This window comes from Acanthochromis polyacanthus, chromosome 8 (genome assembly GCF_021347895.1).
Source record: "Acanthochromis polyacanthus isolate Apoly-LR-REF ecotype Palm Island chromosome 8, KAUST_Apoly_ChrSc, whole genome shotgun sequence".
NCBI lineage: Eukaryota > Metazoa > Chordata > Actinopteri > Pomacentridae > Acanthochromis > Acanthochromis polyacanthus.
In genome coordinates this window covers 3,866,046-3,887,468 of record NC_067120.1, presented here as the reverse complement: position 1 = coordinate 3,887,468, position 21,423 = coordinate 3,866,046, and the positions used below count along the sequence as shown (strand labels likewise).

The 21,423-nt window shown below is 38.6% G+C and overlaps 1 protein-coding gene across 10 annotated transcripts in view; it reads left to right on the top strand.

The window, feature by feature from the left end:
• LOC110971512 (membrane-associated guanylate kinase, WW and PDZ domain-containing protein 2-like) overlaps positions 1 to 21,423 on the top strand; it is a 123,369-nt gene that overhangs the window by 70,624 nt on the left and 31,322 nt on the right. For all 10 annotated transcript variants that reach the window (XM_051951493.1, XM_051951486.1, XM_051951485.1 and 7 more), the window contains exons 7-9: positions 16,364 to 16,421; positions 17,574 to 17,695; positions 19,232 to 19,414. In XM_051951493.1, coding sequence (XP_051807453.1) covers positions 16,364 to 16,421; positions 17,574 to 17,695; positions 19,232 to 19,414 — 363 coding nt within the window. The remainder of the gene's footprint in view (positions 1 to 16,363; positions 16,422 to 17,573; positions 17,696 to 19,231; positions 19,415 to 21,423) is intronic.

Below are 21,423 nucleotides of genomic sequence, written 5' to 3'. Positions count from 1 at the left end.
ACAAGTGAACAATGTCTTGTAAGAGTTCTTGAAATAAGATGTGATATTTAGAATATTGAGATGTTGAAATTAGCTGGTAAAATTTTTTTTTAGGTTTTACCAGCTTAGGTGTCTTAACTCTCCTGTTGTCTTCATTACAGGAACCAAAAAATAATGTTTCCTCATCTGAAAAAAAATAAAACAAAATCAGCAAAAAATATCCCAAATTTATAAAAAAAAAATTGCAAAACCTTCAGGAAGAAAATTCCAGTAATTCCTTAAAAGTTCTCTTTAAAAAAATCCCAAATTTGGTAAGACATGAAAATTTTAAAAATATAAAAATTGTAAATATTTTCCAAAAATGAGAAAGAAATCTTCAAAAACATCCTAAAAAGATCTAAAGTGATGTCATATACATCAGTAAAACTTCTAGTGTTTCCTTTAAGAATATTCACAAAAAAAATCAACCAAAATCCAGCGAATTTTGCTGGATTTTGGTTGATATTTTTTTGGAATGTTCTTAAAGAAATATTTTAAGTTTCACTGTGATAATATTTTTTTCCCACATTTTTAGGTCCATTTGACCCGCAGGACGACACGAAGGTTAAAACGAGATAATTTCAAGATTGTCTGATTTAACAAGATATTTAAGATGTATTGTCTTTAAACACATCCCTTCATCTGCTGGAATGTCACTTGTTAAGTGAATTTATCTTAAATTAAGTGGGATTAGTAGCCTAGCCGTGCTAGACAACCCACGGCAACAAATTTAATTCTCTGCCTGGGTGGGTCTAGTTACCCTCCATAAGGCTCGAGGTTGGATGCTCCTAAAACTGGCCGGACGAATCACCATGAAATGTAGAGTCAGAAGGCGGGCGTAACTAAGTGAGGGCAGAGGCGCGACGATTCTGACAGAAAAAAACGGAAACAACTAGCCTAGCCGCGCTAGACAACCCACAGCAACGAATTTAATTCTCTGCCAGGGTCGACAACAAAAACGACAACAGTCGTTGAGCTCCATTAGCACCGACTCTGAATAATCTTTCTGTTAACATGACTGTAATATACTTGAGCTTCACCCATTGACTGTATAAATAAGGCTTCACCGAACTCCCGCATCCTCTGATTTCCGGCGCTCTAGGAGCCTATTCGTTGTGCTGATTGGTTGTATACCTACCCAATTGCTGCAGAGTGATTTGATAGACAACCTTTTAGCCCGCCTCCCTCCCTGTCGAGCGTGCCTAGACCCTTGCGTCTTCAGAGCATGGGTCTAGTGTGGCTAGGCTATGGGATTAGACATTTGGACTAAAAATAAGACAAATAGACTTGGTAAGATTCTGACTTTTTGCAGCGTAGTGCCTCATTTGGTTGGATTTTTTTTTAATCACATAAACTAAATCTTGCCTTGATACAAGCAGTAACCTAAACTGTTAGCTGCTTCCAGGCCTCTACCTCTTTTTATTCTGAAAAATAATGAAATAATTGTGTCATATTATCAATAGCACGGTGTTATTATTTGTAATTGTGTGCTACTGTTATGAGGCCAAGGGCTGAAACTCATGACGCAGAGCAGCAAAGACGCTCCAGCAGGTGTATAAAAGTTAACCGTATTAATTAAAAAATGCTCAACAATACAACAAGATAAGGGTCAATATATAATTACGGGACTTTTTGTATCATAGTTGACATTTTTGCTGTTTTCAGGCCTAAAATCAACATGGCCGCCTACAACCAAACACCACATTGTATTTTTACAGAAAGATTCTTCTAACTATCACACATACAACTGCTTAAAAGTGAAATTTTAAGCTTTTTATAAAGATATTGTAGTAAACCTGTTGACATGCCATAAATCCACACTGGACTCACTACTTTAATAAAATATCACAATGATAAGCTTGGATTTGGTTAATTTTACACACAGAATCATGTCACACAAAACAATTTCAAGCACAAACATGAAGTTTAAAATCCAATTGTTCTTTTCTACTTTGCAGTTTCTGACTGGTAAATGTATTTGTGTGGTTTTTTTTTTTTTTTGATGAGATAACATCGCTTCCACATCTTATCGCTCAAGAATGTTGCATTTAAGGAAAATAGTGGCATTAAATATGTGTCTGCAAATCCCATCAAAAGGCCAAAATTAGGGTGTGTTTATGTTCTTTTCTTCCTGTTTCTCAGATAATAAAGCTTCAAACTAGTAAACCAATCAATCAGAGTTTATTTCTGTAGCCCTTTACAGCATTCAGAGGGTGACCAAAGTGTTTCACAGTAAAAAACAAAAAATCACTAAAAAACACTACAGTAACTTAACTCACACCTACAGGCAAATATAGAATAATCAGTGAACCTCAGCATATGTTTGGAGTTTATTATTCTTTTACCAAACAAATTCCATATACAGATTATTTCTATTAAAGGTTTATTATTTTCCAAAAACAGCTGGGCACTGTGACTTTAGCACACGTTGCTCAAACAGGAGGAAGAAGTGTACTTTTATTTTTCTGTTTTTTTTAAAACTGTGGATTAATACATCTTGGGCGCTTTCGGACTTTTTCATGTGTGACCTCTTGAGCAGAAACACTTCCTATTTACAAACCCTCATTACATGTTTCCTGTCCAGGAGCAGCGAACCGATAAACCGACGAGCGGTTTTCCTCTCACACACTCGGTAGCTTCAGAGGCCGGAGGAGGTGAATCTGTCCAGGATAAAGTAACGAAGATTAGAGAAGCAGTAGCCTGAAAATATGCTATTTAAGTTGTCGTCCTTCTTTTCTGACCTGCTTCTGATTTAACGGTCCTTCAGAATTATCTGCTGGTGCTTTAACAGGGTCCTGAACGATTGCTCTGCTGTTTACAGCAGCAGGATGGTGCTTTCACTGCCTTGTTATTAATAGTTTAACAGTATGTCTGGGTCAGGAAATACAAAGAGTACTTACTAGTAAGATCAATGTATTGTATTGGAAGCATCAACATTCTTTTTTTTCTTTTTTACAGTTTGTTTTAACCTTCTAAATCCAAGCAATTTCTGGGTGTTTTCTGCTTCTGTCAGATTTTTTCTCTCTGTTCACTCATTTCTTTCTATATCTCCATATTTCTCTGCAATATAAAGTCCTGAAACTCACTGGAAACAGCACAACCATAGCTAGAAGTACAACTCTACAATTTCATTTAGCTTTAACGCTTTCATCCAAAGCAGATATATATATAAATATTTCAATATGTGGGTCAAAATATAATTGTGGGACTTTTTGTGTCATAGTTGACATTTTTGCTGTTTTCAAAATCAACAAACACCACATGACATTTTTACACAAAGATTCTTCTAAATATTATATATACAACTGAGTAAAATTGAAATTGAAAGTTTTTTATAGGGATATTGTAATAAACCTGTTGACTACTTTATGCTAAATAACTCAGAAAGCCTTGGAGTCTGCCCAGTCTTTTCTCCAGGAGGAAATGACATCATGTGGAGCAGGTCATGTGACTTAGAATTAACACTCTTCCTTGAGAGGCGTTTTTGTAACGGGGAACTTAGTTGAAAGTGATTTCTTGGACACAGATGCAATTTGCTACTTTCCATACCAATTTGATATATCTGTCATGATTATCTGAACTTAATAAAAAGAACATAAAACAATTTTTGAACAAACCCATTTATTATTGTTTAGCTAATTAGAAGGTGGTTGTTGTTAAATTGGGACGGTTATTTAGTTGACATTTTAGTGATATCCAGTCATTTTTTTATTAATAAATGATTGTTTCCATCATAAATAATTATGGAATTTGCAACGACATGATCATAATAAACATACAAAGAAAGAAGAAATGTATGCAGATAAATCCCATGGACTTCAAAAGTCCCTTAATTATATATTGACCCGAAGTGATTTTGATCAAATCTGAAGATTTTACGCTAAGATTTGCTAACATTTCCAGAAAACATATCATGTCACGGATGATTAGTTCAAAGGTTGTCGCAAAGTTGAAAATCCAGCAGTTATTTCTGTTTCTTCTTGTTCTGACAAATGGAGTAATTTTGGTGATTTCTTTTTCAATTTCCATCAGTTCAATTTCATTTAACAGACGCTTTTGTCCAAAGCGACGTACAACACAAGCAAGAATTCAGACATAAGGAAAAACCTTTAGTAAGTGCGAAAAGTGCTTCAAGTGCGATTGGTCAAAGGTGTTGCCATCAAGTTGCAGAAGAATTGCTAAACCCCCCCCCCCCCCCCCTTTTTTTTTCCTTTTTTTTCCCTTTTTTTTCCCAACTTTGTCAGTGCTAAATAAGTGCTGGGTTTTGGACCACCTGACTTATTCTACCCCTAAGGTGGAGTCCGATGTCTTTTTAAAGACAGCTTGTAATTGTGGGTTGAAGGAGTTTGAATCAAAGTGTGTGTAGAGAACCAAAGGAAAACTGACCACACAGAAATTTTACAGCTAAAAACAAATAAGAAGAGTTGTTTTAAGACTACGACAGTCCAGCACAGATGTCAGTGAAGTGGCGGCTCGGGGTGATCAGATCTATAGCAGTACGGTGATCTTACATCCCCACCGCTGTCACAGTGTTCGGCCAGCGAATTAGTTTGTGATGTGATTCACCAGAGTGAGATCTGAATCGATACCTTCACTGGCTGTCCTCTGTTCTCCGTCTCCTCACTCTCCACTCTGCACTCCTTCACCTCACATCTCACTCTCTCTCCACCTTCATCCTCCATCTCTGTCTCTCCACCTCTGCCCAGCGAAGGCTCAGACTGTGACAGGAATTCTAATAACACCACTCAGCTCTGCACGAACTGCTTCTTACTCTACAGACGCAACACGAACACACACTACTCTTGTCAGTTCACAAACCCTTCTGACAAACGTGGTGGACGTATTTGTCATGATAGCGATCGGCGATGCTGAGAAGTTTCTGTCATTTGCAGTGTTTGAGCTTCTTTTGTATTTTTATTGTTAGTTTTTGCTTCGTGTCTGTTTAGGACTTCTTACACCAAAACTAGAGTTGTCTTCAAGGCATCATAAAAAGAGAAGTTGAAGTCACCCCATGGTTAACAGCTGTTCAGACACTTTCTGAGACTCATCGCGGTCTTGTAATAGGGGTTTCTTTCACTGCAGTCTCAGAAAAAAATATATTTCAAGAGTTCACTGTCTGTATCCCTTTGTGAATTTAACAAAGAATAATTTGTTGGTGTACAAATAAGACTAGTCTAGTTTGTTACGGAGATGCTTTGAAATTAATTCCAACGTCAGTGTGCTCACAACGACGATGCTAAGCAGGTATAACGTTGTTCACCGTCTTAGCTTAGCACATAAACCATCAAAGCACAGCTAAGGCCGATGGGAATGCGGTGCTGCAAAAATGCAGTTATAAACCTTCTTCTTCTAACTTAATAAAAGACAAAGTTGTGAAGACAAATCAACCAGAAAATGCACATATTGTTCACATTGCTGCTACATATAAATATGACTCTTGAGTTGGTTTAATTATCCTGATAATGAGACATAACTCACTCATGTGTGGCTTTAAAGAACAACGATCAGATAATGTGACCAGACACTTCTTAAACCAGCGACTATAAAAAGCCTCCTTAAAATGCAGCTTCATTCAGATGACACAACGACGCAGATGAAAGACGAAGGGGCTGTTGGCTGCTGGATGTTGGCACAGCTCCACCACTTCTCTGAGAAGTCATTTCAGGCAGCTGTAGATGGACGCGTCCGGCAAAAAATGTCCCCCAACTTCACCGAGTCCTTCGGGACGAGCAGCATCAACGACCTCAGTGACCCACAGTGCAGTTTTGGAAAAAAGCTTTTAACACTATCTCAGATATTATCATGAAGTATTTGTTTCAAAAGGTGTGGCTGCATTGGACAAACACAAACAAATGTAAATTATTTTTTGTTTATTGTTTACAAGAAAAACTCACAAAATCCAATACGCAGAATTTCCTTTTTTATGGAACCAATTATTTTTAAGTTTTTAGTGATTTTTTTTAGGATTTGTTTAGTTTTATGGCTGTGATTATTATACTAAAAGAAATTGCACTTCAAGAGTGATTTATACAAATGTATGGGGTGTCCGAAAAGTGTTTTACACCACTGATTTGTGATTTCTTAATACAGTGTGTACTCTCTTGTTTGATGACATCCATTCTGGTGTAGAGATGCCGTGTCCTGGAAAAAACACATAGTTATTCCCCTGTTTAAAACAGCAGAATAGAATTTAATGAAATATCATGTGCTGTGTTTAGATTTTCCCTCTGAAGTTGTAGAACTATGCTACTGACTGAGAGAGTGTTTTCAGAAGTTTTGTTGGCTGTATTTAATAATTATGTCACTTTATGATTGATGTGTCTTCAGAAAGGTCCATGTGACCAAAAGGTTTTAATAAACCAGTGCAGAATTGACTTTTTTTCAGTAAGTTGGATGTCTGGGGGATTTGATATCCTGCACAACAAAGGAGACCAAGCAAACAGTGTGTGTGTGTGTTGCCTTCAACTTATTTGAACATGAGCGTCTGGACAGAAAATTTTGTGGCAATTTCACGGTTTGGAAGTCTGGGACAGATGATGTAAGTTTCACTTCAGACTCTGCTCTTTATAAACAGTATTTATGCACTAGTTGCACACACAGGACCTGCTTAGTGCAGTAATGTTGGCCACATTTTTGCATTTTACCAGGTAATGCTGATCTATTTACAAAACAGCTACATCAGCCGTGTTTAAGAGGGTGCAGGATGGCAGATTTATCCTTTCTTTCTTTCTTTCTCTCTTTCTCTCTTTCTCTCTTTCTCTCTCTCTCTCTTTCTCTCTCTCTTCCCTTTCTCTCTCTCTCTTTCTTTTTCTTTCTCTCTCTTTCTTTTTTCTTTCTTTCTTTCTCTCTTTCTTTTTCTCTCTCGCTCTTTCTTTCTCTCTCTCTCTTTCTTTCTTTCTTTCTCTCTTTCTTTCTTTCTTTCTTTCTTTCTCTCTCTTTCTTTCTCTCTCTTTCTTTCTCTCTCTCTCTTTCTCTCTCTCTCTTTCTCTCTTTCTTTCTGTCTTTCTCTCTCTCTCTCTTTCTTTCTTTCTGTCTTTCTCTCTTTCTTTCTTTCTCTCTCTCTCTTTCTTTCTCTCTCTCTCTTTCTTTCTCTCTTTCTTTCTCTCTCTCTTTCTTTCTTTCTTTCTTTCTCTCTTCCTTTCTTTCTCTCTCTTTCTTTCTTTCTTTCTTTCTTTCTTTCTCTCTCTTTCTTTCTCTCTCTTTCTTTCTCTCTCTCTCTTTCTCTCTTTCTTTCTTTCTGTCTTTCTTTCTCTCTCTTTCTTTCTCTCTCTCTCTTTCTTTCTTTCTTTCTTTCTTTCTGTCTTTCTTTCTCTCTTTCTTTCTTTCTGTCTTTCTCTCTTTCTGTCTTTCTCTCTCTCTCTTTTTCTCTCTTTCTTTCTTTCTCTCTCTTTCTTTCTCTCTCTCTTTCTTTCCTTTCTCTCTCTCTTTCTTTCTTTCTTTTTCTCTCTCTCTTTCTCTCTCGCTCTTTCTCTCGCTCTTTCTTTCTCTCTCTTTCTTTCTTTCTTTCTCTCGCTTTCTTTCTTTCTCTCTCTTTCGTTCTCTCTATCTCTTTCTTTCTTTCTCTCTCTTTCTCTCTCTCTTTCTTTTTTCTCTCTTTCTCTCTCTCTTTCTTTCTTTCTCTCTTTCTTTCCTTCCTTCTTTCTTTCTTTTTCTTTCTTTCTCTCTTTCTCTCTCTCTCTTTCTCTCTGTCTCTCTTTCTCTCTCTTCCTCTCTCTCTCTCTCTCTCTCTCTCTTTCTTTCTTTCTCTCTCTCTCTCTCTCTCTCTCTCTCTCTCTCTCTCTCTCTCTTCCTCTCTCTCTCTTTCTTTCTTTCTTTCTTTCTCTCTTTATTTCTCTCTTTCTTTCTTTCTTTCTCTTTCTCTCTCTCTTTCTTTCTTTCTTTCTTTCTCTCTTCCTTTCTTTCTCTCTCTCTCTTTCTCTCTTTCTTTCTTTCTGTCTTTCTTTCTCTCTCTTTCTTTCTCTCTCTTTCTTTCTCTCTCTCTCTTTCTCTCTCTCTCTTTCTCTCTTTCTTTCTGTCTTTCTCTCTCTCTCTTTCTTTCTTTCTGTCTTTCTCTCTTTCTTTCTTTCTCTCTCTCTCTTTCTTTCTCTTTTTCTCTCTCTCTCTCCCGTGTGAACGTGATTTGTCGTTTTCCTCTGTCAGCGTGCCTGTTTCTGTCTTTGAGGATGCGCTCGCTAAAGGAACTTAATGCTTAAGCAGTCACTACTGGCAGAGGATTTTGAATCAAAGACTGTTAGCAGAGCGTTTTATGAAGGCCCTGGATGACACATCACATCCTCTCGCAGCACCTTTGAATTCACGTCTTCCAGAAAAACTGTTTAAGATGCCAGAAAATATTCTTTGTCACTATAAACAGCTCAGCAGCCACATGGGTGACAGACGGCTGTATAGTAGTTTAATCCAGCATGCCAATCTTTACATTACTCTTCCTGTTATTCCTTTCTTTTAAAGATCACTCTGGTGTCCTGCAGCTCTTATTTATGTATCGTTCTGAGGCTTTTCTGACAATTTTAAGTGCCCGCTGTGCACCATGTGACAATTTAAAGCCAGGTTTTAAATTCTTGCCCCCATAAATAGAAGTAGTTTTCGAATGATGCAACATGCATGGATGCCAGGATGTCAAATTATGTGCAGAGAGTGAAGAAAGCAATAAATGCGGGCAGAAAACATCAGGAAGAGGTGGTGCTGTTTTTAACTGCCCCTCTGCCTGAAGGATTTCCCAGAGTCTCACAGCCTCAAGCAGCAGACAAACACTCAGACATACTTTCATCAGAGCTGTTTTTTTTGCTTCTTCCCTCTTGTTATTCCCTTTCCGTTGCTCCCATCTCATGCACGTCTGGTATTTTTGCTCCATTTTCCTTCAGCGTTTCACATCCTCATTCACTATTCCCTTTCCCCCTGCTCAGCCTCTCAGGCTTATTTTGCTCCCATGCTGAGTGTTGGGTGAGTTTGAGGAGATGTTTGTGATGATGTGTTTGCCAAATGTACAGCCTTTGTGTGCGTTGTGATGTATCTATATGCTGTGGACGACTCCCAGAGTTCAAAGGCTTGTCACCACTGATCTAGTTTGCTCGCAGTCTTTTTGTCAGCGAGTCTTTTGTTGCGTAACACGAAGCCCATATCTCCTGTCTGGCTCAGAGGAGGCAAGAACAGAGCAGGACAAGCTTCACGGCAAGAGTTGGTTTCAATTCTGCCTTTTGATATGCACTCAGTTTAGAAGTAATCCCAGTGCTGTTGACGAAAATGCGCCGTTTGTGGTCATTTAGAGGCAGGAATCCTCTCTGAGGCTGACGTCACACCGCTGAAACCACGTCTGCAACCAGTGGAGGAAGAAGGAAGAGAATGAGGATAAAATGCAAATGAGGCTGGAGAGAGAAATGGTGAAATATAATCTAAAAAAATGATGGAGTTAGAGAAAGTGATGAGGAAGAGCAGAGGGAAGCTTCTCCTTGCAAAGAGTAAGAAAAGAGACTAATGGAGATGGGGAAAGGTTTGCATATGTGGACTGTTGATGCACATGAATCCACTGTCAGACAGCGATGCTAAAAATGTTACCTCTGGGTTACATCACTGTTATTACAGTCAGGCATGTCTGGACCAGGACTGTTAGTCTGTCTCTCTTTCTCTCTTTCATGCACTCTTCTGTTTCTGTTTTTCCTGTTTTATTTGTTTCTGTCTTGATAGGCCTTTTTATTTTCTGTCAAAGATCTGTTGAGTTTAGTAATAATTAGAGCAGCGACGTCAATCAACAGAAAAGTCATCAGAAAATATTTGAGAATCCATTAATACCTTCGGTCATTTGTAATCATGTTCATTTTCAGGACAACTGAGCCTAAATTGACATTATTTTAATCCTGTGGGCTTGAAAGACACGTCATCTTTACAAACAAGACAAATTGACACCATTTATCAGCCCGAAACTGTCAAAACACAAAGAATCATCATTATTCTCAACTTTCCAAACTGAACATCTTGAACTAATTATGTGTGACTCGCCGTTCAGAAGAAATTAGTGACTCAGCTGTGACCAACAGTCATGTGACCAAAATTCAAGACAAATATGGAAACAAATTAAAAACCTGCGTAGTGAGATATTTATAGATTAGACAGTCACCATTTTCCCACTGTTGGTAAGACCTGTGGGCATTTGGAAAAGTGGTATACAAGCTGATTCCACAATTTTTAAAAATTTTTGTACGATTAATCATTAAATAAATGTAACAGTTTCAATTTTCCTCAATTGCATATGTAATATTTAGAAGAATCTTTCTGTAAAATCCCATGTGGTGTTTGGTTGTAGGCGGCCATGTTGATTTTAGGCCTGAAAACAGCCAAAATGTCAACTATGATACAAAAAATCTCACTATTATATATCAACCCGATGGTGAACATGATAAACTATCTACCTGCTAAACAGTAGTGTGTTAGTGTTGTTAGGGCGGCTGTGACTCAGGTCATAGAGCGGGTTGGCGGTTCGATCTCCGGTCCATCTGCAGCTTGCATGGAAGCTCCGTCACCACTGGTGTGTGAATGTGTGAATGTGAAACACATTGTAAAGAGCTTTGAGTACCACTAAGGTAGAAAGGCGCTATGGAAGTCCAGACCATTGTTATTGTGAGCATGTTGGCATGTAGCTCAAAGCTGTAGTTTTGTTTAATCTACAACAGAGCAGTGCTAATGCAAACAATCATGCTTTCCATCTCACAAATTAGTGTTTGCTGATTTTCTTAGTCATTCATGACATTAAACCAAATGTCTTTCGACTGTTGCTGCTTTTCACACACTGGAGACCAAACAATGATTCAGTTAAATTCAAAAATTATTACAGTTTAATTGGAAAAGGAAAATCATCATTAGGTGGAGCCCTACACTGAAGTGTTCCTTGTTGCTTTGCGTTTATTTTTAAGTTCATGGCACTTTTTTTTGTTCTTCCTGTGAGTCAGATGAGTTCATTGTCTCCGCTCATAGCTGTCTGTTGGTCAGGGAGATGTTTTGTGAGAGGGAAGATGAGTCATCTAATGCAGAGGAATCACAATTAGACTTTATGTCAAGAGAGACACCGGAACGCAGACACATAAACAAGCACCCGGCGGACGCACAAGTGAGCCCCCCGGTGCTCATACTGTATTCAGGCGCATGATGAGGAACTTCATGTGGTGTCAAAGACGATGACGCCTTCACTCATTCAGACGCCGCTCAGCCATTAATTCACAGCACACACACACACACACACACACACACACACACACACACACTGCAAATATAGACTCATACGAATGCATAAACACACACACACAAACACCCTCGCTCTTTTTCTGTATTTCAGCAGCAGGAAATAGAGACAAGACAGAGCCCTCAGCTCAGGCGAGAGAGAGAGAGAAAAAAGAGACTTCCACTGGTGGTTACCATGGAAACTGCCTCCCTTTCACTTCAGGGGGAGGGCAAACGACTACTGGATGAGTTAGGCCGACATTTAAGGTGGTATGTAGACGGGGTGGGAGGGAATTTAAGGTGGTTTTGAGGTACGAATCCGTCAGACTTTGTCGCCTCGAAGTTGAGACGGGGTCATCCGAGGTAACGGCGGCGCAGCTCGAGCCAACGGTAAAGCAGAGCAGAGAAAATTGAGGCGAGCTTCCCCCCGTTCACCTTGGGCTGCACAGTCAGCACGCTCAGCTGCCAGGACACACACACACACACACACACACACACACACACACACACACACACACACACACACACACAGTGACACACACATTCACACATGGATTATTGATATCAAGATCACAAATCTGTTCATAATTACATTACAGCGTGAGGGGATGATGCCACAGTATCAGTGTCACACACAGCAAATAATTGTAAAAATAATATGACTGGGGATTTGTGCGTGTGTTTGTGTGAAGTGAGTGCGTAAGTATGTAAGTGAATAAACCTGAAAAGGCGAGGTGGTGTATCATTTAGCTATTACTAACACATTATCCAAACCGAAAGGATACTATCCGGCACAATTTCTTGAGGAATGTAAACATGCAGTTTTTTAAATGCAGTCATTTCTTAACCATTTCCATGGAGTTTCCTGGATATAACTGGAAATTTTCACTAATTATAGACAGAAATATTCCTATTTATTGACTTTAAATCAATGAAGTTAATGTAGCAGCTTCTGTCCATCACTCCTATCCGTGTGCAAAATATGAAACCTCAGGAGGAATTGTGATTTTACTGTTTTCGTCCTCACAATGTGGAACAAACTCCACCTTTCTGTCATTCAGTGCTCATTATAAAAAAGCTTTTCCATACCCACCTGTGCAGACAAACATCTCTATAACTTTATATTCTTTCTCTGATGCTCTGGTATTCCTCTTTTTAAAGTTGCACTGTCTTTACTAATGTTTTCTTTCTTTGTTTTATTGTTTTAACTAGTGTTTGTGTATTTTAATGTTTTTGTAAAAGTTTAAAAAGCGTCTTTTGCTTCAGTGATGTTCTTTTTTTTCCCTCATCGGTGTGAAGTTACAAAGGTCTTCATTTACAAAATAATCAGGAAATTACTGTTACCAGCATGTTTTTCTGCAAAACAATTTTTTTCGGAGGAAGAAGCCAAAGTTCTCAAAACATAAATCAGTGGAACATGAGCAGCCTCGCAGGAATGTGAAGTGGAATCTACGTCAGAAATCAGAAGATTTCAAACGTGAAAGATCGTCAAGAAATCACCAAGAGAAGTCAACATTCAGAAGCAGCAGGATTTATTGTCGACAAAAACACAGTAGTTCTTAGCAGTGAATAACAGCCCCAATGATCAAAAATGAGTCCAAAGACAATGCAGTAAGTCAATACTTGTAAGCTACCAAACATTGCAATGCATGACATTACAGTGCAGATGTGCAATTTAGAATAGAGTCTATCAGAAATATGTCAATAAAAAAGTTGACAGAAATATACAGTACATATAATACAATTTGATTTGCCAAAATGAAATTTCTGCAAATAAGTTAACTCTTAGAAACATCATATGTCATTTCTATTGTATTGAAGATACAAGAACAATATGATTATGTTTGTAAACTAGAGATTCCAGGCTTTTATATGATATATAACATGTTGTGATTGCCATGAGTGAAATGGTTACACTAGCTAGGTCAATTTTCAGTAAAAAAAAAAAAAAGAATCGAAAAATTAGTGGAAAATATTAACCTAGCCACGCTTGACTCAGGTCTGAAAACACAAGGGTCTAGGAACTCTCGACAGGGAGGGAGGCGGGCTAAAAGGTTGTCTTTCAAATCACTCTGCAGCAATTGGGTAGGTATACAACCAATCAGCGCAACGAATAGGCTGACGTAGTTCCTAGAGCGCCGGAAATCAGAGGATGCGGGAGTTCGGTGAAGCCTTATTTATACAATGGGTGAAGCTCAAGTTGAATTTTAGCGTCAAATCTTTAAGGGCTGTGGCCAAAGCCGAGTCGAAAGATAACTGTTTATTGTGCGCAGCCATCTTCTTGTCTATCCTTGTTTCTATGGTTGTTTCCGGTTGTTTCTGTCAGAATTGTCGCGCCTCTGTCGTCACTTAGTTACGCCCGCCTTCTGACTCTATACTTCATGGTGATTCGTCCGGCCAGTTTTAGGAGCATCCAACCTCGAGGCTTACCGAGGATAACTAGACCCACCCTGGCAGAGAATTAAATTCGTTGCCGTGGGTTGTCTAGTGTGGCTAGGCTAGGAAAATATCGCATTTCCGGGTGAAATAAAACATATAGAAAAGTACACTGGGAATGAGTTATTTTACTGTTAAGACACTCAAAGTCTCATTTAGGACCTCTTAAAGGTTAAAGGAAGAGTGTATGACAGGAGTGGTTTTGACACTATTATACTTTTCTAAATCTATTGATCAGATCATGTCAGGTGATCATTTTTCACTCCTAGATCTCACTTTACACTGACTTAATCATTCGGTCATGTTTTACACATATTCAGACTTATTATTTTGAGGCAGATTTCATACATATTATAGCTTTATGTATTGTTATGTTTCTGATGCACTTCTTTTCAGAGTTCTGTTGCTTTACACCATTATGTTTTGAGTACACTATATATCATTTTCTTTAAAATATGTGATTTGTCTTCACACCAGCAATACATGTTTTACTTCATGATCTTCCAGCTGTGCGTGTGTGTGTCCTCCACAGACACACACCATCATCCAAACATCAGCGATCACAAAAATATTCATTTTGTAGTTCATACACACGTCTTGACTCTATTTTTCTGTTTAACAACATTTTCAAGAATTATATCATCTTTTACCTTTAGTATATTGCGCCCAAAAAATCTTACACTTCTAATGTTTATGTTGCTAGATTGCTATTAATTATTTTCTATCTACACCAGGAGCTATTTTGTCATTGAAAAAAACAATCAGATTCTAATCAAAAACAATATAATTGGGCTGCAGTTTATGCTAATTATCATGCCGTAAGTGACATCGTCTGTCCAGCAGCTGAACTTTTATGACCTCTGAATGTTTTTTCTTTGAGAAAGAAGGGCTAGAGGGAGAATTAAGCAGATGTGTAAGATCAAATGTAAGTGCAAACATCATGTATTTTAGGATCACAGCTCAATACTCTGAACAATAATCAGTTTCAGATTGCGTCGGCTGAGTTATACAAGGTGTGGCTGTAAAACAGAAGAACTAATGCTGTAATTCTGTTTAATTTGAGCAGGTTGATTGAAATGTCAGGGGTCGTTTATGCTCATTATTTAATAGCCTCATCATTTGCATCATGTTGGATTCAGAGTTTAAACCGCTGTGCCAGTGCTGTCACAGATTTATGCTGTTTTGTACAGCAGTCATGCTTTTGATGGTATCTCATGTGGCAATGCTCCATGACACGTTTTAAAATCTAAAATGAATATTGAGCTAAGGTGTCTCGTAGTCTACCCCCAAACATTAAGCCCCGTGTAATAAAACAAGGTTAGAAATCAGTGTATGAGCTTGCTGATACGCTGATTTCTAACTTGCTGATCAGTGGTGGAAACACATTTTGGTCGGTGCTAAAAGCCTGAAAGCGTTAAAACCAGTTCAGGGACTGACCTAAGATGAGCAGCTATTGTCCTGTGAAAGCTAACGATGAGCAGAGCAGAAACACGACAGCTAAACTCCCCACCTTCACAGGCAAATCTAACAACAAGCGCATCCTGGCACTCACCATATTCCCAATTTGTCTCACTTTGTTTCTGCTCGCCTCCCTCAGCGCTCCTCTTCCTACCACCAAGGTTGTCAGCTTTTGTCTGCCTTTGTTTGTGTGTGAACATTTGTGTGTGTGTTTGAGTAATAATCTTGAGATTAAACCAAGCCCTACATGTACATACGATGCTAGCTGTCTGCTACATTCTTGCTGTTTGCTTTGGTACTTGTGGAAGATGACAGATTGTAGTTATGAGTTTCATGAATGAGTCCGTTTAATGCAAGACTTGAGAAGAATTAATATGAGAGAGAAAGATCAGCCTTTCAAGAACGCTTGCTGATGAATCAGAAAAGCCATTTTTCAGCTATATGTCTGAGTGGGAGGGAAGCAGTTTGAGAGTGTGAACTGTTACTGTGGATGTTTTTCTGAGGTAGTTCAAGTTTTTATAGTACGAGGTCAACGCCCTTGTGTTTCTGACACCTCAGTGAAGACCACAACAAACAAAACATCCTGAATTTTGCAAACACCGGCAGAGGGAGCTCATTACAACACACTATACGTTGTGTGTAAGTGTGTTTGTGTGCGTCAGTGGGAAGTTTGAAGTGAATTAGAAGAATAGGGCACAGAGTAAAGGAATTTGGTGGTGCCTTGACCCAGTTCCTTTATAATGGAGTGAGGAGAGATAAATCAACAAAAGAAGGGATGAAGTGAGGTGGGAACAGAGAACCAGAGGAGGGAGAGGAGGAGACAATTAATACAACAGCCGTGGAAGGCGTCCAAGGCGAGTGCGAGTGGGTGTGCAAAAAGAAAAAAGAGACGAGCGTGCAGTAATGTGTTGAAGGTGTTTGGCCTTGAAGGATTTGTGCGCACAATAAAAAGGGAGGAACGAGAGAAGGCGGGATGAGTTGTGTCAACCGATTTAAATGTTCTCTTCCTCCCACCCCGCTTTGTGCTTCCGTCTGTGTTGTGATTCGTGTCTCCGTGAAGAAGCCACCGCCGCAGATCGAAAGTGTTGTCTGTCAATTAAAAGAGCACTTTGGGAGCGTCTGAGCTGCGAGTGCCGAGATTCATGTTGTCTCCTCTCACCGGCTCAATTTAGTGTCTTCCTGCCTTCTTTCTGCTCTCAGCATAAACTGACTCCATCTCCCTTGTCTGGTTCCCTCCTCTCAGAGCTGCCCTATGGCTGGGAGAAGATAGATGACCCCATCTACGGCAGCTACTACGTCGAGTAAGTTTCCCTGATAGCTCAGCTGCTCTGTAGTAAAACACCAAGTGCATTTCTGTGGTTTACAAGGCCTCTGCAGGACTTATAAATGACTAATGACTCTAATTTCTTTTTCATATATTACTGCTTATTTGATTAAACTTTTGCAGTAAAAAGCTGGTCTCTAAGGGCTATCCTGAAAATGCTGCTGATAAAACCCGTTTTATTGTATTGTGATACTAACACTGTTTGAATCTATAAATATATTGAAGTATATTAAAAAGGAAAAATTTGCTGTGATTTTAGGTGAGAAGTGAAGAACATTTACTCAGATTACAGGTTTGGGAAGCTGTTGGTGAGATTATTGCTACTATTTTGGTTTTTACATTTAATTTAGCTAAAAATTACATTAAGAAAAGCTTTTTCAAGACATAGAATATGATGTATCAGTAAATGTTAAGCTAACAAACAACATCTGACACTGTCTGGACCCGCTATTATATTATCAAACATGTACCTGAGCTTATTCATACCTCCAGCTGAAACATTAGAAAATAGAATAGAATAGAAATACTTTATTGATCCCCCAGGGGAAATTCTTAATAAAGTTAAGTGACCAAAACCACAATAGAAATATGTAATATAATATAAATACAAGAGAAAAATAGACTAAGATACCAAATGTGGGATAAAATGTTAAATATGCTATGAATAATTCAGAAAAGGCACCATAAAGTGTCAAATTAGCAGTTGAATGTTGTTTTTTCATCCGTAGTTTACTGTATTTTCTCCTAAAGAATATCCAAATCCCAGCCTGATAAGAGCCAAAGCTTTATTTTGCGTCACTGGAAGTTTGTTTTTACCGGCTTTAAATATGACTCGTGTGATTATTTCCATCACAGGTTGTACAAGAAAACAGCAGCCGAAGCTTTGAGCCTCAGAGCTGAACTGTTGACTCTCAGTGGGATCAGCAAAACTGAATCAATAATGTAATGCAGTGAAAGACTCTGTTCTTGTGAGTGAACACTTAGTTTAGTTCTCGGGTACAAAACAGAAGGCCGATTTTTGTATTGATAAAACTGTTAATGCAGAATTGGGATTATACTGTTTTTGGCTCGCGGGGAAGCTTTAATGCCTGCTTTTTCCATAATTTTGAACGATTCTCTGTGTTTTCAGTCACATCAATCGAAGGACTCAGTTTGAGAACCCGGTTCTGGAAGCCAAGAGACGGCTGGAGCAGCAGAGGCAGATGCAGAGCCAAGGACTGTCTGCTCTGCCTCTGCCTACAATATACAGAGGTACGACACCACACTGTGTGCATTACTTAAATAAAAACATGCTGACATGCTCGCATGGTTGCACAAATGTAAAAATGCCTTGAATGCAGAAGAGGGCGTAGCGTGTGGCCTTGGACGAGAGGTCTTCATGTGTGGATATATATTTTTAAATTAACAGTAAATTGTCCCCATTGTGCTGATTTTCCAGATTGAGCGTTTCCTCGCTGTTTTCCAGCCCTTAGAGTGGGCAGCCTCATGAGTATTTGATGGGGCAGATGCACAATGTCACAATGTACAGGGTCGAATGGGGCTCGCCGGCAGTGCGGGGGACAGAGAACACGCTCGCCCCGAGGCCCCGAGTGGACTAATCCAGGCGCGCTTACGATGACATATTAGACCAGTACATTATGTCCTGCTTCATCTGAGTGAAAACGACGTATCTGCAATGAGTCAGCTTCTCAGGAAAACGTATCTTCATCTGCGATTTTGCGTTCACCACTGCAGAAATCGTGTCAGACTTGCATCTCGAGCAAAGATTATGCGACAAACTCGTGTTTAAGGAGATGTACAATTGTAATTATTGGTTGAAGGACCTAATGTCCCTCATTTATTCAGAGAAATTAAGATCAGTATTTGAGGTTGTTCAGACAATTTTATAAGACTTGGGGCCCTTTTCTATCCTCAGTCGATACTATGTAAGATTCTAAGATCTACATCATATATTTAGCAGTTTCATAACAGAGAATGTTAACCCTGTAAGACCCAAATATAATTTAAAAAAATGCAAAACATTAATAAGTAAAATATACCAAAAAGAATTGTACACACACACACACACACATATATATATACACACATATATAAGAAAGAGCAAAAATAATTACTTCTATATATACAAATATAAACCCAAATATATTAAAAAAATGCAAAAAAAAATAGCACAGCAATAAATAAATAAAATCAATGAACAAAAAATTAGAGAGTCAAATGAGCAAAAAATAAGGAAAAAAATAAGAAAAATGTATATATATATATATATATATATATATATATATATATATATACACACACACACACACACACATATATATGCATATATAAACTCAAATATATTTTAAAAATTGCAAAAAAAATATATATATATATATGTTACAAAAATAAAACTGATGTGTTTTTGCAACAGTGGGTTTTACAGAGTTAATATGTTGTATATATCAGGATTCATGTGTAACCAAGGTTTACATAGTATTAATATTATTTATTTGTTGTATTTTCACTGGTTTTACTTTATTTTTGTTTGCTTATTTGTCTGATATATTTCTGTTTTGTTTTGTTTCGCTTCTATTGTCAATGTTAGTTTTTGTTACCTATAGTTTTCTTCATCTATATAAATGTGTGTGGGGGGATATAATGTTTGAGATGTTTTTGTGTTGGAAAAAATACAGAATTCTTTTTTTATGTACCTCGAGGAGAATGTATGTAATGCTGAAAACCCAATAAAAATGCATGGTAAAAAAAAAGTAAAATATCATCCTCATAAATGTGTCCTCGTTGCAGAGAAGCCATTGTTTACGCGGGACCCGACCCAGCTGAAGGGCACCTTCCTGTCGACAGCCCTGCAGAAGAGCAACATGGGATTTGGCTTCACAATTATAGGCGGCGACGAGCCCGACGAGTTCCTGCAAGTGAAGAGTGTAATACCAGATGGACCCGCTGCTCAGGACGGGAAAATGGACACAGGTAATTATTCTGACATATCTGGCAAAATAAATAAATTGAGGTTTGAACAAACTGCGAGCTGTCACTGCTGATAATGTACCACTGCGTTAATAGAAATGTTTAAGTACAGCCGCATTATTCTGACACCTCAGCGTTATGGACCTAATGTCTTGTCATGGCAGATGTACAAAGAGCTTTTGCTGTCTCTGTTTCATTGTTTTTTTTCCGGCTTTTTGAATAATTCCTGCCTACACCTGCTGTACATAAGAGGCCAGGGGTCGCAGCATTGTGCCAGGATCCTGTTCCTTTAGGCTGTTGTGTAATTTTGGCATCAACATTTGGAAAACTTTTCCTAGAATGAGCCCAGCAGAGGTCACAGAGACCTCAAACAGCCATTTACACATCTATAAGCGGCTTTTCAGTGGTGAAGTTATATACTGCATTTAATTTAAATAGTCCTCCAAATTCTCTCAAAAGTCAAAGCGACTGTTTCTAGAACAAAAAGTTGTAATGTGGGGTTGTTTAGGGTGAAGCTGTTCCATGAGGAGATAATAAAGTATCAGGATGTAATGTTTGGTTTGAGCCTCGGCTTCATCAGATTTGGATTTTGTGGCTGCAGAGTTGGTGGTGATAAATCTTTAGGGGATGTTTTGTGTTCCTGATGTCCTCGTCCTTTCTCATCATTTTCATAATGGAGACATAAAAGTTATTCTGTAGAAAGAGAAATGCTGTTTGTATTTTGATCCATGGCCGTGCCTCATTAAGGCCTTTTGCCTTCTGCATTCCCTGTGCTTTTCTCCCCTTTGTTGAAAGTCTGATTTTTACCTTTTTAACATGTCTATATAGTGTTTTCTATGCACTACAACACATATAATAAGCTAATTCTGACCTTCAGACTGCAAACTGTGGACTGATGAGCCTCAAAAACACAAATCTAAGGAACCAAACCTGTCAGCTTTCAGCACGGGGCTTCCCGCATCATTTGTCTCTATCAGAACTGGTTTCCAGTTTGAATATGTGTGGCTGAATCACTCCAGTAGAGTAGTTTTACAGTGCTGCGTTACAGCGACATTCAAAAGGAAATAAAAGCACAAGGTGTTGAAGAAATTTCACTCTCAGTCCTTGTAAGTTTGCTGTAGAGGGTGTTTATTGGTGTTCCGGCATACGATGGGCTTAGCAGCACAGAGCACAAGTGTGTGAAGGAAAGACGACCCAGAACATTTACAGAGTCCACATTTTATAGGGATGGTCAGAGAGGGGGTCGTATGCAAATACAAGGGTGAATAGTGGTTCATTTGCGTATAGTTGCTAATCAGTATCAGAGGGTAATACAACAAAGAACAAAAGGTGATTGAATGAAGAGGTCTGGCAGACAGTAAGAAATAACTAGACGAGCCCTCAGTAGAGGGCAGAACCACGTCCTCTGTTGGCGAAAACCCTGTCCTCCCTATACAACTGATGCAATATGTATCAATTTTGATCATCGTACGTATCTCCCTCCCTACTTGATCTGCTGACCTGTAACTCCACAACTGAGCAGGGGACCTTAGACTGATCTTCAGTGCCAAGTTTGATTATCGTGACTTCAGCACTTGCAGAGATATCGGACCGGACATAGCCACATACATACATACATACATACATACTTACCAAGCCAGATACCGCACCGAATGCAATAACCCCACCGACGTACCTGTCGGGCGTGGTTAACAAAAGATGAAAGAATTGTGGATTACTGTGGGAAATGGAATGAAGGAGTGACACAAGAAAGTATCTGTAGCAGAAGATGTGTGCTGTTTTCTTCATCGAAGGTTACATCAAAGAAATTTAAGGCATTAAGTGATTATTGTCATGAGGAAAGGTTGGAAAAAAGTTTTCGGACACTCTTAAAATTTTACGCTATCTCAAATATTGCCATGAAATATTTGTGGTAAAATCTTGTTTGTGATTCAAAAGGTGTGGCTGCATTAGACAGACACAAACAAATACACATTCTATATTTTTTGTTTATTGTTTACAAGTAACAAACT